Source organism: Chaetodon trifascialis, chromosome 4 (genome assembly GCF_039877785.1).
Source record: "Chaetodon trifascialis isolate fChaTrf1 chromosome 4, fChaTrf1.hap1, whole genome shotgun sequence".
Classification (NCBI taxonomy): Eukaryota; Metazoa; Chordata; class Actinopteri; order Chaetodontiformes; family Chaetodontidae; genus Chaetodon; species Chaetodon trifascialis.
Window position 1 is genome coordinate 11,805,690 of NC_092059.1, and position 15,067 is coordinate 11,820,756.

At 43.0% G+C, this 15,067-nt stretch overlaps 1 protein-coding gene across 4 annotated transcripts in view; it reads right to left on the reverse strand.

Moving 5' to 3' along the window:
- Positions 1–14,256, reverse strand: part of osbpl9 (oxysterol binding protein-like 9) — a 29,495-nt gene extending 15,239 nt beyond the window's left edge. The window contains exons 1-4 of one of the 4 annotated variants that reach the window (XM_070960657.1): positions 14,128–14,256; positions 12,169–12,219; positions 9,029–9,107; positions 1,752–1,828 (exon numbers count right to left, since the gene is read on the reverse strand). In XM_070960657.1, coding sequence (XP_070816758.1) covers positions 1,752–1,828; positions 9,029–9,107; positions 12,169–12,219; positions 14,128–14,238 — 318 coding nt within the window. In that variant the 5' untranslated portion in view covers positions 14,239–14,256. Of the gene's footprint in view, positions 1–293; positions 452–1,751; positions 1,829–9,028; positions 9,108–9,238; positions 9,349–12,168; positions 12,220–14,127 lie in introns of those variants that run through there. The other 3 variants (XM_070960656.1, XM_070960660.1, XM_070960659.1) reach the window with 3 other exon arrangements.
- Positions 14,257–15,067: the final 811 nt, after the last annotated feature.

Consider the following 15,067-nt stretch of genomic DNA (forward strand, 5'->3'; position numbering starts at 1 on the left):
CCAGCACATAGGCCCTGCGTCCTTCTGTGTGCATGTGTGTGACTGTGACATAGAGGGAATATTTTAGGACAGCCTGCAAAGTCTCACACATAAACACTTAGAAACCCACCCAACCACCCCGGACTCTACAAACAACACTGCCCTCACGCCCTCCCCCCTCCCCCCCGTTTCTATTTGTCTTTTCGCACAGTGTGACCCACTTTAAAATGCTGCTGCCCCGGCAGCGCACTGCAGCCATTAAAGTTCTCCTTGCTATGGTGCAGTGACGTTTGCATTTGTGTGTGTTTACTTACTGAGTGGCTTGCTCCAATGGACATGCTGCGTTAAACCTTGTACATCTCTCCCATCAGGCTATTTAGGGTGACACAAGATCGTTTTCAGCTTTCTCTGCCTCCGTTACTCTGTTTTGATTCCCTACAGCAACAAACCACCAGCTCTGGTGAAGTTAGCGTTCTTTCTCCCTCCTCCCTCCTCCAAAGAGAAAACAATCTCCTCCGCTTGCTCTCCACTGCAGTCTGCCAATATAAACCATAGCAGCCTTCAGACTGCGAGTTAGCAATGCAGCCAGCCTGGCTACAGTATATCCTTCAGCAGCGGTTATCAGCTGAGCTTTTGGTATGAAGGCAGACAGAGCTGAGTTAATCCAGGACCCTCCCCTGGCAGGAAAGGCACACTTCCTCTCACGCAGGCAGAAGAGAAAACACACAAAGCAGCAGCAAGTGCTGACAGGGACAAGCATTAGAGCCACTCCGATTGGCTGAGGCAGCAGAGGCAGATGTTTGGTTAATCAAGCAAGCATGGCCACTCGGATTGGCTGCTGCTGGGTCACATGATGCTATGACAGCAGTACGCTACCGCTGCATAAGTGTGTGTATGTGTGTGCATGCCGAGCAAGCAGGCACACGTAGCACATCAGAAGGATTTGCCACAGAGGGAGGGAAGCCAGAGAAAAGGGGGGGGGGCAAATAAAAAGGTTGGTCATGAGGGTAAGAAAGAGGAGGAGGAGGAGGTGGAAAGAGTTATATGTAGAAGATGATGAGGGGGAAATAAGGAGGAAGGCTTGGTTCAGGAGAGGAGAGCAGGAAATAATGTTGGCCAGAGAAACAACTGGAGGGCAGAACGCGCAGGAAAAAGAACTGGCTGAGACACACTCAGTCTCAACAATCATAAAAAACAGATACAGAAAACACAGCGACAGAAGAGTCTGCCAGCAGGTCAGCAGTAAATCCAACAGGGACAAAGTCTTTCCATAAAGCTAAGCCTGGGTCTGACACCAGCACACCATGTCATAACATCCTCCATTTATGATGGCATTACTTTCTCCATTATTTCCATATGTGCTGACAAGACTCATTACAGACTCTCAATGAAAAAAAAAAAAAAAAGACCTGAGATACATCATATGGGTGTTGTGATGCAGCACAGTAGATAACTTACTGAGTATGCAAATGTGTGGAATCTGAGGTTCAATAAAAAACCCACAATGAAAGCACTGATATCTCAGTAACATAGTCTCCTTCACTTCAGGGTTTCAAAATTTGCTCATCAGTCCTCTTTTTGACGATACCTATACCAGGTGTACTCTTCAGGTATTACCAAGTATAGCATGTTTGCTTAGGTAACATGCATACTAATAAGCATTAGCAGAAGAACAAATATTAAGAAGGCCCATGGCAAAATGACCTTTTCTTACAACAGAGAGGATGGAAACAGGAACACACACACGTACAAGCAAGTGGAAGGTTACATACCCGGAGCTGGAGGGTGTGACGAAGGATAGTTCCCTCTAAGGCGTGGATCCACTTCTCCCGTTCGTCTGCATCTCGGGCTGAGGGCAGAAGAGCAGAGACACACCCAGTGAGCCACATTTTCCATATAGACACCATCAGGAGCCATTACATTCATGTTACACACTAATGGCACCAAGACACAACACTGAAATGAAATGAGTACTGGTGATGCAGGGATGACACCGTGGATTCATGAAGAAATTTGCTTTTTACCTGAATTCCTTAATTCTGTTGGACCTCCTGTTCACAGCTGAAGAATCTACTCACAGGTATATGCAGTTTCCCAAATAAGTATAACCCATTTTTTATATAAGAGAGACAGACAGCTTGATTTACAGCTGAAGTAAACAACACAGATCAAAAAACAAAATGGAAGAATAAAATCAAATGAGACAATAAAAGAAGCAGATTTAGTGGAGAACATAATAACTTGGCTGAAAATCAAATGCAGAAAAGATGTCTGGAGATTTCATATGGCAGATACTCATAAATATCCTTAAAAGGAAAAGTTCAGCATTTTGTGAAATGTGGTCACTCGCTTTCTGTCATAGATGAGAAGACTGATATCACTCTCATATCTGTCCATTAAACATGAAGCTACAGCAGCAGCCAGTTAGCTAAGCTTAGCAAGGTTAACAGAGGTTATGAGTCAGATGATTTACTGTGCCAGCCAAGAAACAGTCCAGCACAAAACCCAGAACAGAGTTCAGCTAACTGTTTGGCCCTTCTTTCAGTCTTTATAATGATCAAAGCGAATGGTTTCCTAACTGTAGCCTCATATTTACTACACAGACAAGACATGAGAAAGGTATCAGTCTTTTCTACGCTAAGCAAGAAAATGTGAAACTGTTCCTTTAAAGTGCAGTAATGAGCAAGGCTACTTGGGATTGTGCCTAAATAGCAGCTTAGCATGTAGCAGCTGTTTATCTGTGCTACTCTACTAAGCAAATATATGATCAGAGAATCTCTCAGTGATGCTAGATGGGATGTCCCTAAATATAGTGAAACATGTATTTAATGAGTCAGGCAGTATCTGACCAAACACATAAAACACTCATAATTTGACCAAGCACTCACGTTTTTGATGGGTGAAAGAAGCTTTGACACACTCGAGTCCATACCAGAAGAATCAACACTTAAAATGAGGAGTTAATGCTCCTTCAGAGTGGTGAGGCACTATGGATTCACGCCTGGTCATTTCACAAGGAGGATTAGGTCTGGGTGTGAAATTAAGCTAGGCAAGGCTGCACCCTCAGAGCAAAGACAGAGAACAAACACACTGCCAGTGACATTAAACAGAGACCTAATACAGGCCCTGACACACACACAGACACACACACACTCACACTCACTCACACACAGAGCAAACTGCCGGTGGCCAATGCAGAAAGAACATATTTTGTCATCAACACAACAAGCAGCCAGTCCATCCAGGTCAGGTTGAAGCACGTGTGCAAGTGTCATATTCATAGACTGTGTTTCAGAGCACTGAAAATTTTCAGTCCTTGCATGGAAAGAAACTTTACTTCCGCTTTACTGTGCATGTGGACAATGACCACCGCAGTCAAAAAACGACCATAACTCTAAAAGCTGTGAAGGATATATGCCATCAAATTAGCTTGCAAACTATACTCCTGTGTAAGAGTCATTTTTCACTGAGCTGGAAACAAGACAGCACAGCAGATGAATGGCTGTGCTAGCACAGAGGCTGAGCAGCGCTACAGCAGAAAAGCTTTTAAAGACATTAAAAGGCAGCCGAGGCTCAGGTCCATACACTCAGACAGCGCCTCACTGCCCTCTCACTTTTCCCTTAGCCAAACAGACTCTCCAGAGGAACAGATTACTGAAGCTAATGTTGTTTAGCTCTATTCATGACACAGGAGAGGTGGTGGCAGGGTCACTAAAGCAAAACAAATAATGTGACTGTATGAACTGTGCCACAAGTCCAGTATTTGTCTCTGTAAATCTTTGTAGTCTGTGGGTGACAAGCTCACACTATGATGTATATTCCCACATAGGTAGGAGCAATTAATCAAGTCAATAATTATTCAATGTCACCCTGTCAGTTAGCTAGTAAGCTAGTAGGCCAGTCATATGAGACAACAAGCCGTAAGCCACTGGCTGTTATCATGAAACTCCTGTCTTAATCCGCAGAGTCACATATTCAAACAACCAGGAAGTTAATGGTCCTTTAAATATTTACTTGTCTGCATGCAGAAAAAGGGCCAGGAGGACAAGTCAAAGGTAGAGGAACGCACAAGACAGGATATGATAAGGGTACGATTTATAACTTTCTAGCCACAGTGTCGCACAGCAGGTATCATGCTACCTGGTGAGTGTTACTCAGAAGAAACAGACCCAGGAAGAATTGAGAATGTTTTTCTGTGAGGTTAAAGAGATCTAGAATATGTGTCATGTTTCATTCATTTTCTCTATTGAGAGATAAGAAATGAGAGGATTTTCCTCATCCTTTACAGTGAAAAGGCTTTAAAGGGCTCATTATGTGCTGTTTTGCAACAATTAAGAGCAAAAGGAGCAAAAGCCTGAATGTCAGCAAGTTCTTTTTTTCCTCCTTTAACTGCACACACCCGACGTTAACAACATCTTGAGCTTTATGATGCTGTTTCAACCCTGGAAGAGTCTAACACAGTCTCTCAGCGTAGCTGCTGACAAAGGTGTGCTGACTAAACCCATATTACTGCAGGCTCTGATCCTTCTCTGCTCAAAGAAAGCAGAGAGGCACAGCATGGCTATTAGAAGCACATACAGGAGGAGCTGTAGCTCACACCGATAAACTCCAACCTATCCACCCACCCACGCTTTCCTTATAATTACATACAGACCCCGGCAGATATTAGATCAAGGCCCATGATAGACACAAATGTACAGAGCGCAAATAACCCCACAGTTGCAAACTGAAATAGCTGAAAATAAGATACTTGAACACTGTTGCCAAATAAAACACAGAGGTTCCACATACTGCAGTTCAGCAGGCTGCAGGCAGTAGACATTGACAGTGGAGGTCACCTCATGGGGTGAGGTACATTTGCGACAGAGTCTGCGTTGATATCTTTTTTTTCACCTTACAACCGCTCTCTCCACCGCTCAACAGCAAAACATCTGATATGGATGACATGATGGGTAGGTACCAAGAGGAAAACCAACTAATATATTAAAAAATACACAGCAAAGGTTATCTGAATCAAACATTATCTGTGTGACGGACCAAACTAACAGTGTGGATGTTAAGTACATCATCACAAGTTGGAGTCATTTAGTATTCCAAAAAGAATTGAAGCCTTTACTTTACATGACAACTTGACATACCTTACAAAAAAAAAACAATGTTGCATGTTTTTGAACCAGGATTATCTCACTGAATTGTAGTGATCCATTTGCCATGTCAGTGAAAACATATGTCTGAATTCTTTCTCAAAAGGTGTTTACCTATATATATTTTTTACTGTAAGGCAAGTAACTCTGTGATCAATTGACCTAAGAATACATCACTTCATACTCCTGCTAAAGAAGTCACATAATTAAAGTACAGTGGCCCTCTTTTAAATTCATTTGACATGGACATGCCTGAAAACCTTTGCCTGCTTTTCACCTATTTGTTCATCATTAATTCTTCTGTAATTGTTTCCTAAGCAGGTTATTAACCAGACAACCATTTTCTGCTCCACTGCCGCCTGATTATATGTGCCTCCAGATACTCCTCTGTCTCTGACTTACATTTTGCTGGCTGTGTTAGAAAATCAACTCCAGTTTGGGAATTAAATGTACATAAATAAGACTACTGGTATGAGTCACCTCCACTGCAGGAAACATCATCATAGGCAAGTAAAAAAAGACAGATGTTGCCAATCTCTCTCTCAATTCAGCATGTGCAATTACCACACACACACAGACAGATATCACAACCAGACAAACAGACAAATTAGCACACTAAGCAAACAGCACTGGTGATGTATTGCTAACACAGATTCTCCTCCCATCTCAGTGATCAGCCTCTCGCATAATATTGTTCCTCCATTCTCCAAAGGGTCCCCGTGAATTATTCATCCCTTCCCTCTTCTTTCTCCTCCTGCCATCATCAGACAAGCTGATGAAATGTTTCAGTGCATGCACCAGCAGGGAGGACAGAGGGTCTGATGCTCAGGACTACAACCTGTCAATAAAGTGGTAGCTACCCAAATGCAGAGCGCACAAAATGCACATGGATGCATGAATATAATCGAAGGTCACCGAAGTAATGCTGTAGCTGTTCACTACTTTGCTCATTTAATCGATGATTTAGCTCAAACCGTGTGTCAAAAACGTAAAATGAACACATCATCATTTTGAGTCATGTGTGACTGACTTCGTTAGGCAGATGTTCTCAAGAGCATGTACTTGGGAACATCGTCGTAATGAAATACACAAGGGCAGATGGAAGCCTGAAAGAATTCAGTGGTGAAAAATGATGACCACAGCGGGACATTTAAAAAAGGGATGAGAGGAGACAGTGCAGGTGATATCAAGGGGAGGGAGGACTCCGGAGACATGGGAGAGAGTATGAGGGGGAGGTCTCTCATCCTGGACTGATGCTTCGGGGCTGTGGGGGGGCCCTGACAAAGAGGGAGGAGAAGGCGAGAGATTGATAGCTAGTGTAGATAAGAGGCGAGTGAGAGCAGAGAGGGGAAAAGAGGAAAAACGGGAAGCTAAAGGCTCTCCGGCAACTCTGATGCACCGCCGGGGGAGAGGGGCTGATGAATAATGGATGCCTCTCTAAATAGAAAGACAGTAGAGAGCTGCACTCCAGGCTAACACAGTGGCCAGCTCGCTCAGAACTACACTTTAACCTGTGAGCTGGACCATCCCGTACGAGGACGTGGTCAATCCTGGCATTATCATGATTTTATTTTCACCGTAACATGAAAAACACTTTGATAGCGAGCTTTTGTGCTCAGTCATTGGGTATCTGGTATCAGTCTATAGTACCTTTCTTTTACTCTTAGCAGTGATTTTCATCTTTCACACAGTCCATATCTTATACACACCTCAGCCCATACATATTGGCACACAGGCATATATATATATATATATATATATATATATATATACACACACACACACACATACACACATACACACAGACAGACGCTATCAGATGCTGCTGTGAATCCTGGGAGACTGACTGCATAACATGCTCAGACCAGGATCGGATCGTTTTACAGCAACAGAAAAATCTCGTCCTGCCCAACATCCTGTGCGTCTCTTGATATCCAAGCTAGCAGCTGATGTATCCAGAATCTCATGTTCAGCACTCATTTAGTGTTAATTTTCTGGCTGTTGCTGCAGTGGTGATACATGAGATACATGACTCCTCTGGGTGTCTGGAGAGCAGATGTGTCTTACATGTCACTGTTTTCTCTCCAACACAAGGATGATCATGGGGGGAACAATGTGCTGCAAAGATTCACACTGTGTTGGGGAGGATGAGATGCTTTCAAAGATAACTTATTCCCACGCCGCTGACTGTTCACTGAACAATTTCCTGCTTAACTGCATTAATGAATGTTTTTGAATAATGCTTTTAAATGTGCACTCACGAGATTAGACTGAGAATATGATTTGGATATATTGCTGCTGTTCTCCTGTTCTCTGATGCCTCAGGTAACTCAGACAATATGCGCCAACAACTGAACATACACACTGAAAAAAACAAACAACTGAAACACTATAGAAATCAAATTACTCCAACTTCATCTAACGGGGGCATTAAAGCCGATGCCAAAGACTCAGATTTACTGTGGTACAGAAAGTTCCAGAACAAATTGGGAACATGACATTCAGCTTTTGTTCACTGACAAACACATCTCTATAAAAATATATGTATTATTATTTCCATTCCTGACAGAAAAGACGAAGATTATATCATTATGCAGCCAAACCACTAAAGAAAAGAACAACCAAACAACAAACATCCTTTTCTAAATAACACACATAGTCTGTGCAAACAGGCTCAGGATGCCGCACACACTTGTCTCTTCTTAATCATTTCTCACAGCCGACAGCCACAAAACAATCTACATCATGCTGCTCTGAACTGTCCTTGAACCTCGATAACAAACCAGTACACCGGAACGCTACGAAACCTACTGCTCCACCCTAACTGTACATCTCAGAAGACAAACAAACAACGCCTCCTCTCGATCCTTCTGCCCAGGACTGGCATGCATGCGGAGCGTGAGACGTGCACGGTTTTCTCCTTACCCTTCCGTTTGTAGAACCACAGCATACAGCTTCGGAACACAGACATGGGAGAGGGCATGGAGGAGGTGAGAGGGGTGGGGGGCCCATGGACTGTGGCTGGTGACCCTCAAGAAGGAGGTGAAGGGGGGTGCTGGTGGTGAAGAGTGAGGGGGTTTGGTGTTGGCAGGGGGAAAAATGGACAGATGGAAGGACAGAGATGAAGGAAAGGTGGAGGTGGTTAGTTAAAGACCTGGTGGAGTGATAGAATAAAAAAAGAGTGTCTGCAGTGTACTGGACTGGACAGCTCCCTGTCAAAAAAGAGGGAAGGGTTCACAGGACAGGAGGGGGGCGATGCTGGAGCTGGGAGCCAATCCTGTCCCTATGTAGTGACTGGCTGGTAGACAGCGAGCAGCGGCGGCAGCAGAGTAGCGAAGAGTGAACAGCAGCAGCAACCAGAAGAGACCTGAGCTCAGCCTCCAGCTCAGCAGTATTCCCTTATTATTCCCAGAGGCTCAACTGCAGAGACACACAAGCAGCAATCTTCCTCCTCGGCCACAGTCGGGAGGACGAGGGGAAAAAAAAAAGCCTTACTTGCTTGTTCCGTTCCAGAGGAATCTGTCTAGCTTGCAGTGGAACAAATCTACAGAAATACGTGTCAGTCCAACTTCACAGAGCTTGGAAAGGTTCCGTGGGGAGGGAGAAAAAGCTCAGATGCATACAGCACGCTTTGACATTGTGTAGATGTCTGTGTGCATGTGTTTCCTGGCATTAGTGCAGACCGATCCAAGTCTTTAAAAGGCGGGGAGAGAGAGAGTGAGAGAGAGAGTGAGGGAGAGAGAGAGTGAGAGCGAGAGAGAAAGAGAAAGAGACAGAGACAGAGAGACGGGGAGAGAATGAAGAGCAGGGATGGATGCAAAAGAGATAATGCACAGAGAAAGGACGCTGGTGACGGCAACACAGAGGAGGGGGCACAAAGAGAACTACAGAGGGGGACATCTCACCTTGGAAATGGAAAGTCTTCTGGTCCACAGTGATGGTGAATGTGCTGTCGTCCTCGTCATCGATGCCGATCACAGCTCCCTGGGCAAACAGAGAGACAGAGAGAGGCAGGCAGTAAGACAGCAGAACACATCAGACTCCACTTTCCATTTCTATCCTCATGGCCTGCCCTTGCTCCAGCAGCCCCTGACCAGCTCGCTGTTGTTTATTACCCTCGGTCTCTCTCAGTGTCTCACTCTCTCCTCTTCAAAAGCTCCTCTTGCCTTATCAACTCCTTCACACAATCACTGTGTGTTTCTCTCCAACACACAAATCCGAGTGCAGCCTTTTGGAACATGGGAGAGAAAAAGGGAGGGGAGGAGGAGGTGGGATTTGGGAGAGCGAAGGAGGGGAAAGGCAGGGAAGGGTGGAGAGAAACAGACACCGGGGACCAGCCGCTAGCAGCCAACAGGAGAAAAAGGACTGCAGAGAGACGGCCTGTCGGCTAGCTGGGACATTAGCTCCTAGCAACAGACAGGGTGTGTGACTCATATAGCAAAGTGCAAATAATAAAAACAACTGCAAGGTGTGGACAAATTAATATTAACAGCTGTAAGAAATTTTGCACTTAGGTTTTAACATATAGATTTTGATAGACGCCCTGCACCACAAAGCAATAACGGTAACAAGCAAGGCAGACGGTTACTTCAGAACACTCAAAGAAATACCAACAAGAGGATTGGTATAAACAGTGTCTTGATGTGTCTTATAGTAATACGGTTTAACAAATTAATAACATAAGATCCAGTTGGGATATTCTCAGAGGTAATGCCATGCTTAGTTCTTACAGGAAAGCCCTTATTAACACATACAAGTTGGTCTCTGGTTAGCTGAGAATGGCTGAAATGTCGACTAATGGACTAATGATCTACTCTCTTTGTAAATCTTTCGATATTGGGCATACAAAGAGGCTCAGTCTCAAGGGCTCAATATGCCATAAATTAACATAATGATAGTATCGAAATGTGGAAGGAGTAGAACAGTCCTTCACAGGTGTGACCACTGCAGGCGGAAGGGGAAACCCATTGGATTTTCACACTGAATGCATATATCTAGGTCTGCATGAAGAAACACTGACTACAAACAAACAGATTACAAACGCTCTCTGTGAACACTGTCTATGGCTGTGGCTCATGACGGGATGCATTAAACTACATTATCTGATTTATAAAGGAATTATTTCTAATATATATATATATATATATATATATATATATATATAGTATTTCTGCCCCTCTCTCATCTGGTTGAAAACAGTCAGTACTTTAAACTGCTAATATGGCGAATTGTTCTCCTTATAAGTTACCGTAAAGTGTGTGCGTGTCACAAAAACAGACACACAAATGTAATGATTCAGTGAAAGCTGCTGGAGTGGACTGTGCTATTTTCCACAGATGTTATTTTTGTAATTTTGGACATTGGAAAACTTTTACTTTAAAGATGTTGCATAATTTGACTATAAAAACTTTGTTGCCTTGTGGTGCTTGAAAATAGTCCAATAACAACCAGTTTAACTCTACATTAGAGGCTACATTGTTATTTCAAACAAGACTGGGCATGCCTGGGAGCCAGTGGGAAAAATACAGTCAGCTCAGAGTTTGATATAATATACAATAGAGGGATCAGGGTTGGACATGAGCAAGGTTTTTTTTTTTTTTTTTTTTACTGAAAACAGACAGGGTTATTCTTTTTCTATTTAAAATATAGAATTTGCTATTTACATATCAGAAGTTAAAAAATGTTTTCACTTTGGAGTTTGTTTATGTATTCACATTTGTCTTTTTTCTTCTGTTGATCACTGTCATAAATCCAAATTACATCCAATGTTATAAAAAACAATATGAAATTAATACTTTCAATTGCCATTCTAGTTGATAGGATTTAATTGATATTGATTACATTTTCAGCTCCATGATGTATATCGTCAAAACATTACAGCAAAAAAACAAAGAAAAACAAGTGTCACATTGATTCACCCCTAACCGAAGCCTCTGGCTCATGACTGTTTGTCCACAAATGACACCAAATCCTCTTTTTTCAAGGTAGTTTCAGGGGATACTTCCTCTCTCAGTGTGATCTAAGGAAACATTTTCAGGGAGCTCATCGATGGTTTTTGTCATAAAACCAGATGTGGTGGCATGGCTTTTCCCACTGCTTCTGTAAACACTCATGAGATACTTCACCTCCTTGAAAGATAACACGAGGTGCTCGATATGTGGCTGACAGGGTTCGGCCGGGCAGGTACAGGGTTCTGGTGTGGGAATGCTGCCAGGGGGTCTTCAACAACGTGTAACAACGTGTAAACTTTGGGAATTTGGATGAGGAAGAAAAGCCCAGCCTTGCTTTGCCTTTTACAAAAGGTCGAGGACAGACTAAAAGGGTAAGCAGTAAAGACCTCAGGGAGGCGTCATAATGAAATTTCATTCATCTGGCTCACATCACGACTGACTCAATAAGGAAAGAGAAACAAATGTTATCCTGAGTGTGAAGCTAAGAGTGTATGTAATCCCACTTTTTAAGTCTGGCCCTCTGTTGACTTGTCTTAGGACAAATACGACACCCTATATTTTTGAGAAATAAGAGCTCATTATTTCAGGACCCAGGCTCAGTCCCTTGAAAACCCAATGCTTCTTCAAAGGCATAGTAAAATAGATACATAGGACAACTGCTGCCATCTAGTGGACACTGCTGAGCACTGACAACACACTGTAAGAGCAAACACCTTTGGTTCAAAAGCCAGTAAAGAAAAAGTGGAGCAATAGAACTGTGGACATGCCTGCAGGAAACTGCAAAAATCTTTTGAACTAGGCCAACAAATCATTCAGTTAGCGTATTAGATGAAAACTACATCATACTGCACCATATAGGATACACTGGTGCACCAGCCTTTTCTGGTTCAGAAGGATCGGATTGCTGAAGCAAATCTCATCAAAAAGTCATACATGTGTTGTACTGCACTCGAGGCAGCAATGCAATGAACATGTGGAAACACCAAACAGCTGGTAAAAGCAAGCGCTTAGCTCAGCCAGGCATGAAGAGTATGAGTCTAATTTATCAAAGACAGCTGTCAGGAATAGGATGGCCTTAATCCTGAGAATCTTACCCTGAGTCGCACACAGCCTCTTCTGGATCCTCGCATCATCTTGTCCTTTGACTGTAAATCAACCACAGAACAAATCAGGGATTAATACAGTCAGTATGGTCTGCTGGGTAGGGTGGGATAGGGCACACATGGCCAAAACAGTTTCCAATTTGACCTTAAACCTGGCGCAAGAGGGAATGATCTTAAATAGGCCTTTTTCACTGAAGTTATGTTAACTGGACTGCTTCGGCTTCAGTGTTTGATATTGTGCATACTGGCTTGCTGTCGCTTGGCTTTCTAGGAAACTTGAATAAGATGGAGTGAAGGTTAATTTTATTACAGCAGTAATGCCTGTGCTTTTTCTGCTCTTACAAGTCAAAATGTGTGCTGTGAAAAAGGCCTTTCCAGTCACCATGTGTGGCATGTTGTTGTTTTGGTCGTGTTAGGAACATTTAAGATGAATCACTATGTCGGGATTACAACAAGCCAGCCTTGTGTTATGTATGCAGCATACAAACTGCACAGTCAGGTTGTACTATATGTCGGAAGGCTAATAATATCTATGAGCAATGTGATCCATCCATTCTCGAAGAGGCTCTGCTCCTCATAAGATGAACAGAGAAAATCTGGTGTTCAACCATAAACCATACTGAGGTGACTTAAGCCAGCATGACTTGAACTCAAACTGCAGTTTGTTATACATATGGAGCTGCAACTAACTTATGTTCATTGTCAATTAATAAGCCAAATTCTTTCTCAATTAGTCATTCTGTTTACAAAATGTCAGAAAATAATTAATATTGCCCATCACATCTCAACAGTCCACAAGTCAAAGATATTGAGTTTATTATCACAGCAGAAAGAAGAAATGCAGCAAACCATTGACTCAAATATTGTGTCAGTCCACTAATCGAGTTATTATTTCAGCACTAAAACAGATAATGTGTGAAACTGCTGCTAAACTCTTTTCCTGCTTTCATTTGATAGTCCACATCTATGAGATTCAGGGCTACAGGTTTCTCTTAAAACTACAGACTGACTTTGGACTGGAGCATAACTGACCCGTTCACACCTGGATCAGAGAAAGGTGAAATAACGCCAGGTTCATTCTCTCACCTCACCAGGCACCATATATCGACCCCCTGAATGATTAAGTTTGTGGAGCTATCTAAACACAATGATCCTTCAGTCAGGGCTCAGACTGGTGTCTGCTCAGGATTTTTTGAATAAGCTACATCACCTCAAGATAACAGAGTTACTATAACAGAGACTACTGTTACTGTATTGATTACTGTACCAGTAAACGGTAAAGCAATGTTAGCTAATCTTTGACGATTGGGTCAACTTTCTGAGAGCAGTGGGCAGCTCCAGGCTGGTATCTTCCTAACAACTCGTCTCACTAACGACAACACCGACAGTTTCATGTCTGGTTTACGCTAGATATTAGCTGCTAATCACATGACAGCGAATTAACTGCTATGGGATCAATCAAAAAAATCTATGTCACGCAATAACTAACCTAAGTTAGCCACTGTCTCCTCCCGCGGTGTCTTGTTAGCTATTTGACAGCAAACCGGCGAGTGTCGAGACTCTTATTCGACTAAATGGGACAAATGTCGTTTCACCAGCATACATAATTCTTCTTCCCTCACACCTAATTCTCTAAACTATTCACTACAATGCTCCGACCAATGTTGTATATTTCAGCTTTTAGCCTTGCTAGCTAGCTAGCTGAATTAGCGGAAGTGTGGAAAAATACTGCTATTTGATTCGTCAGTTGCTCCCCCAAGACCACTGCTACTGGCCAATGTACGGATCTGTCATCAGAGCGACTCGCCTCTTCGTGCCAGCTGAGACTCCCAACTCCTGACCAACACAAGGCCCTGATCCCACTTTGGTCTGACAACCAGCGACAACTTCTTCCGTCTAACCTCTTGGGCGGACCGGTTTAGCGTTTACAAATGGTGGAAATGAACGTACCGTGTAGTATGACAGTAAGCCGGCATTGTAGTCCAAGACGAACCAACGGTACTGCCAACCTTTCATAACGTTAGTCCACTTGCTTAGCGGCCCTTCCATGATGGACGCCATCTTTACAAAAGGCTCCGGTTGGGGAGGAGTTGGATAAGGTGTGAGCATGCGTCACGGTAGGATGCTGCTGAAGATGATGGAGATGATGCTTCCCACATCTACAACCGCCTTTCTGGAAAAGTTGTGACGCTGTGTAAAACGTGAATAGAAACACAATGTGATAATCTGCAAAACACTGAAACGTCATATTTATCTGAAAATAGCACAAAGGCACAAATGTTGAAACTGAGAAATGTTATTGTACTTTGAAAAATATGTCAGCAAAACGTTTAAAAAAGTTGGTAATAGTAGCAACAAAAGACTGGAAATGTTGTGATATACAAAGGAAAACAGCTGGTGGAACATGTCACAGTGAACTGGGTTAACTGGCAACAGGTTAGTGACAGATTGGGAATAAAAAGAGCATCCCAGAGAGGCTGAGGCTTTCTCAGGTAAAGATGGGGAGATGTTCACTACACTGTGACAGACTGCAATGGCAAACAGTGCAACAATGTAAGAATAATGTTTCTCAATGATTTTCATTGTCTACAGTTTACAATGTCATTAAAAGATTCAGAGTATCTGAAGAAATGTCTGCACGCAAGGGACAAGGCCGAAAACCAACACTGGATGGCCGTGATCTTCAGTCCTCAGACGGCACTGCATTGAAAAGAGACACAGTTCTGTAGTGGACATCTCTGCCTGAGCTCAGGATCACATCCAAAAACTATCGTCACAGATGCAAGCTGAAACTCTGTTATGCAAAGAGGAAACTGTATATAAACCAGATCCAGAGTCTGAAAGTCTGAAATTCTTTTTGGAAATCATGGAGGCTGCGTCCTCTGGGCTG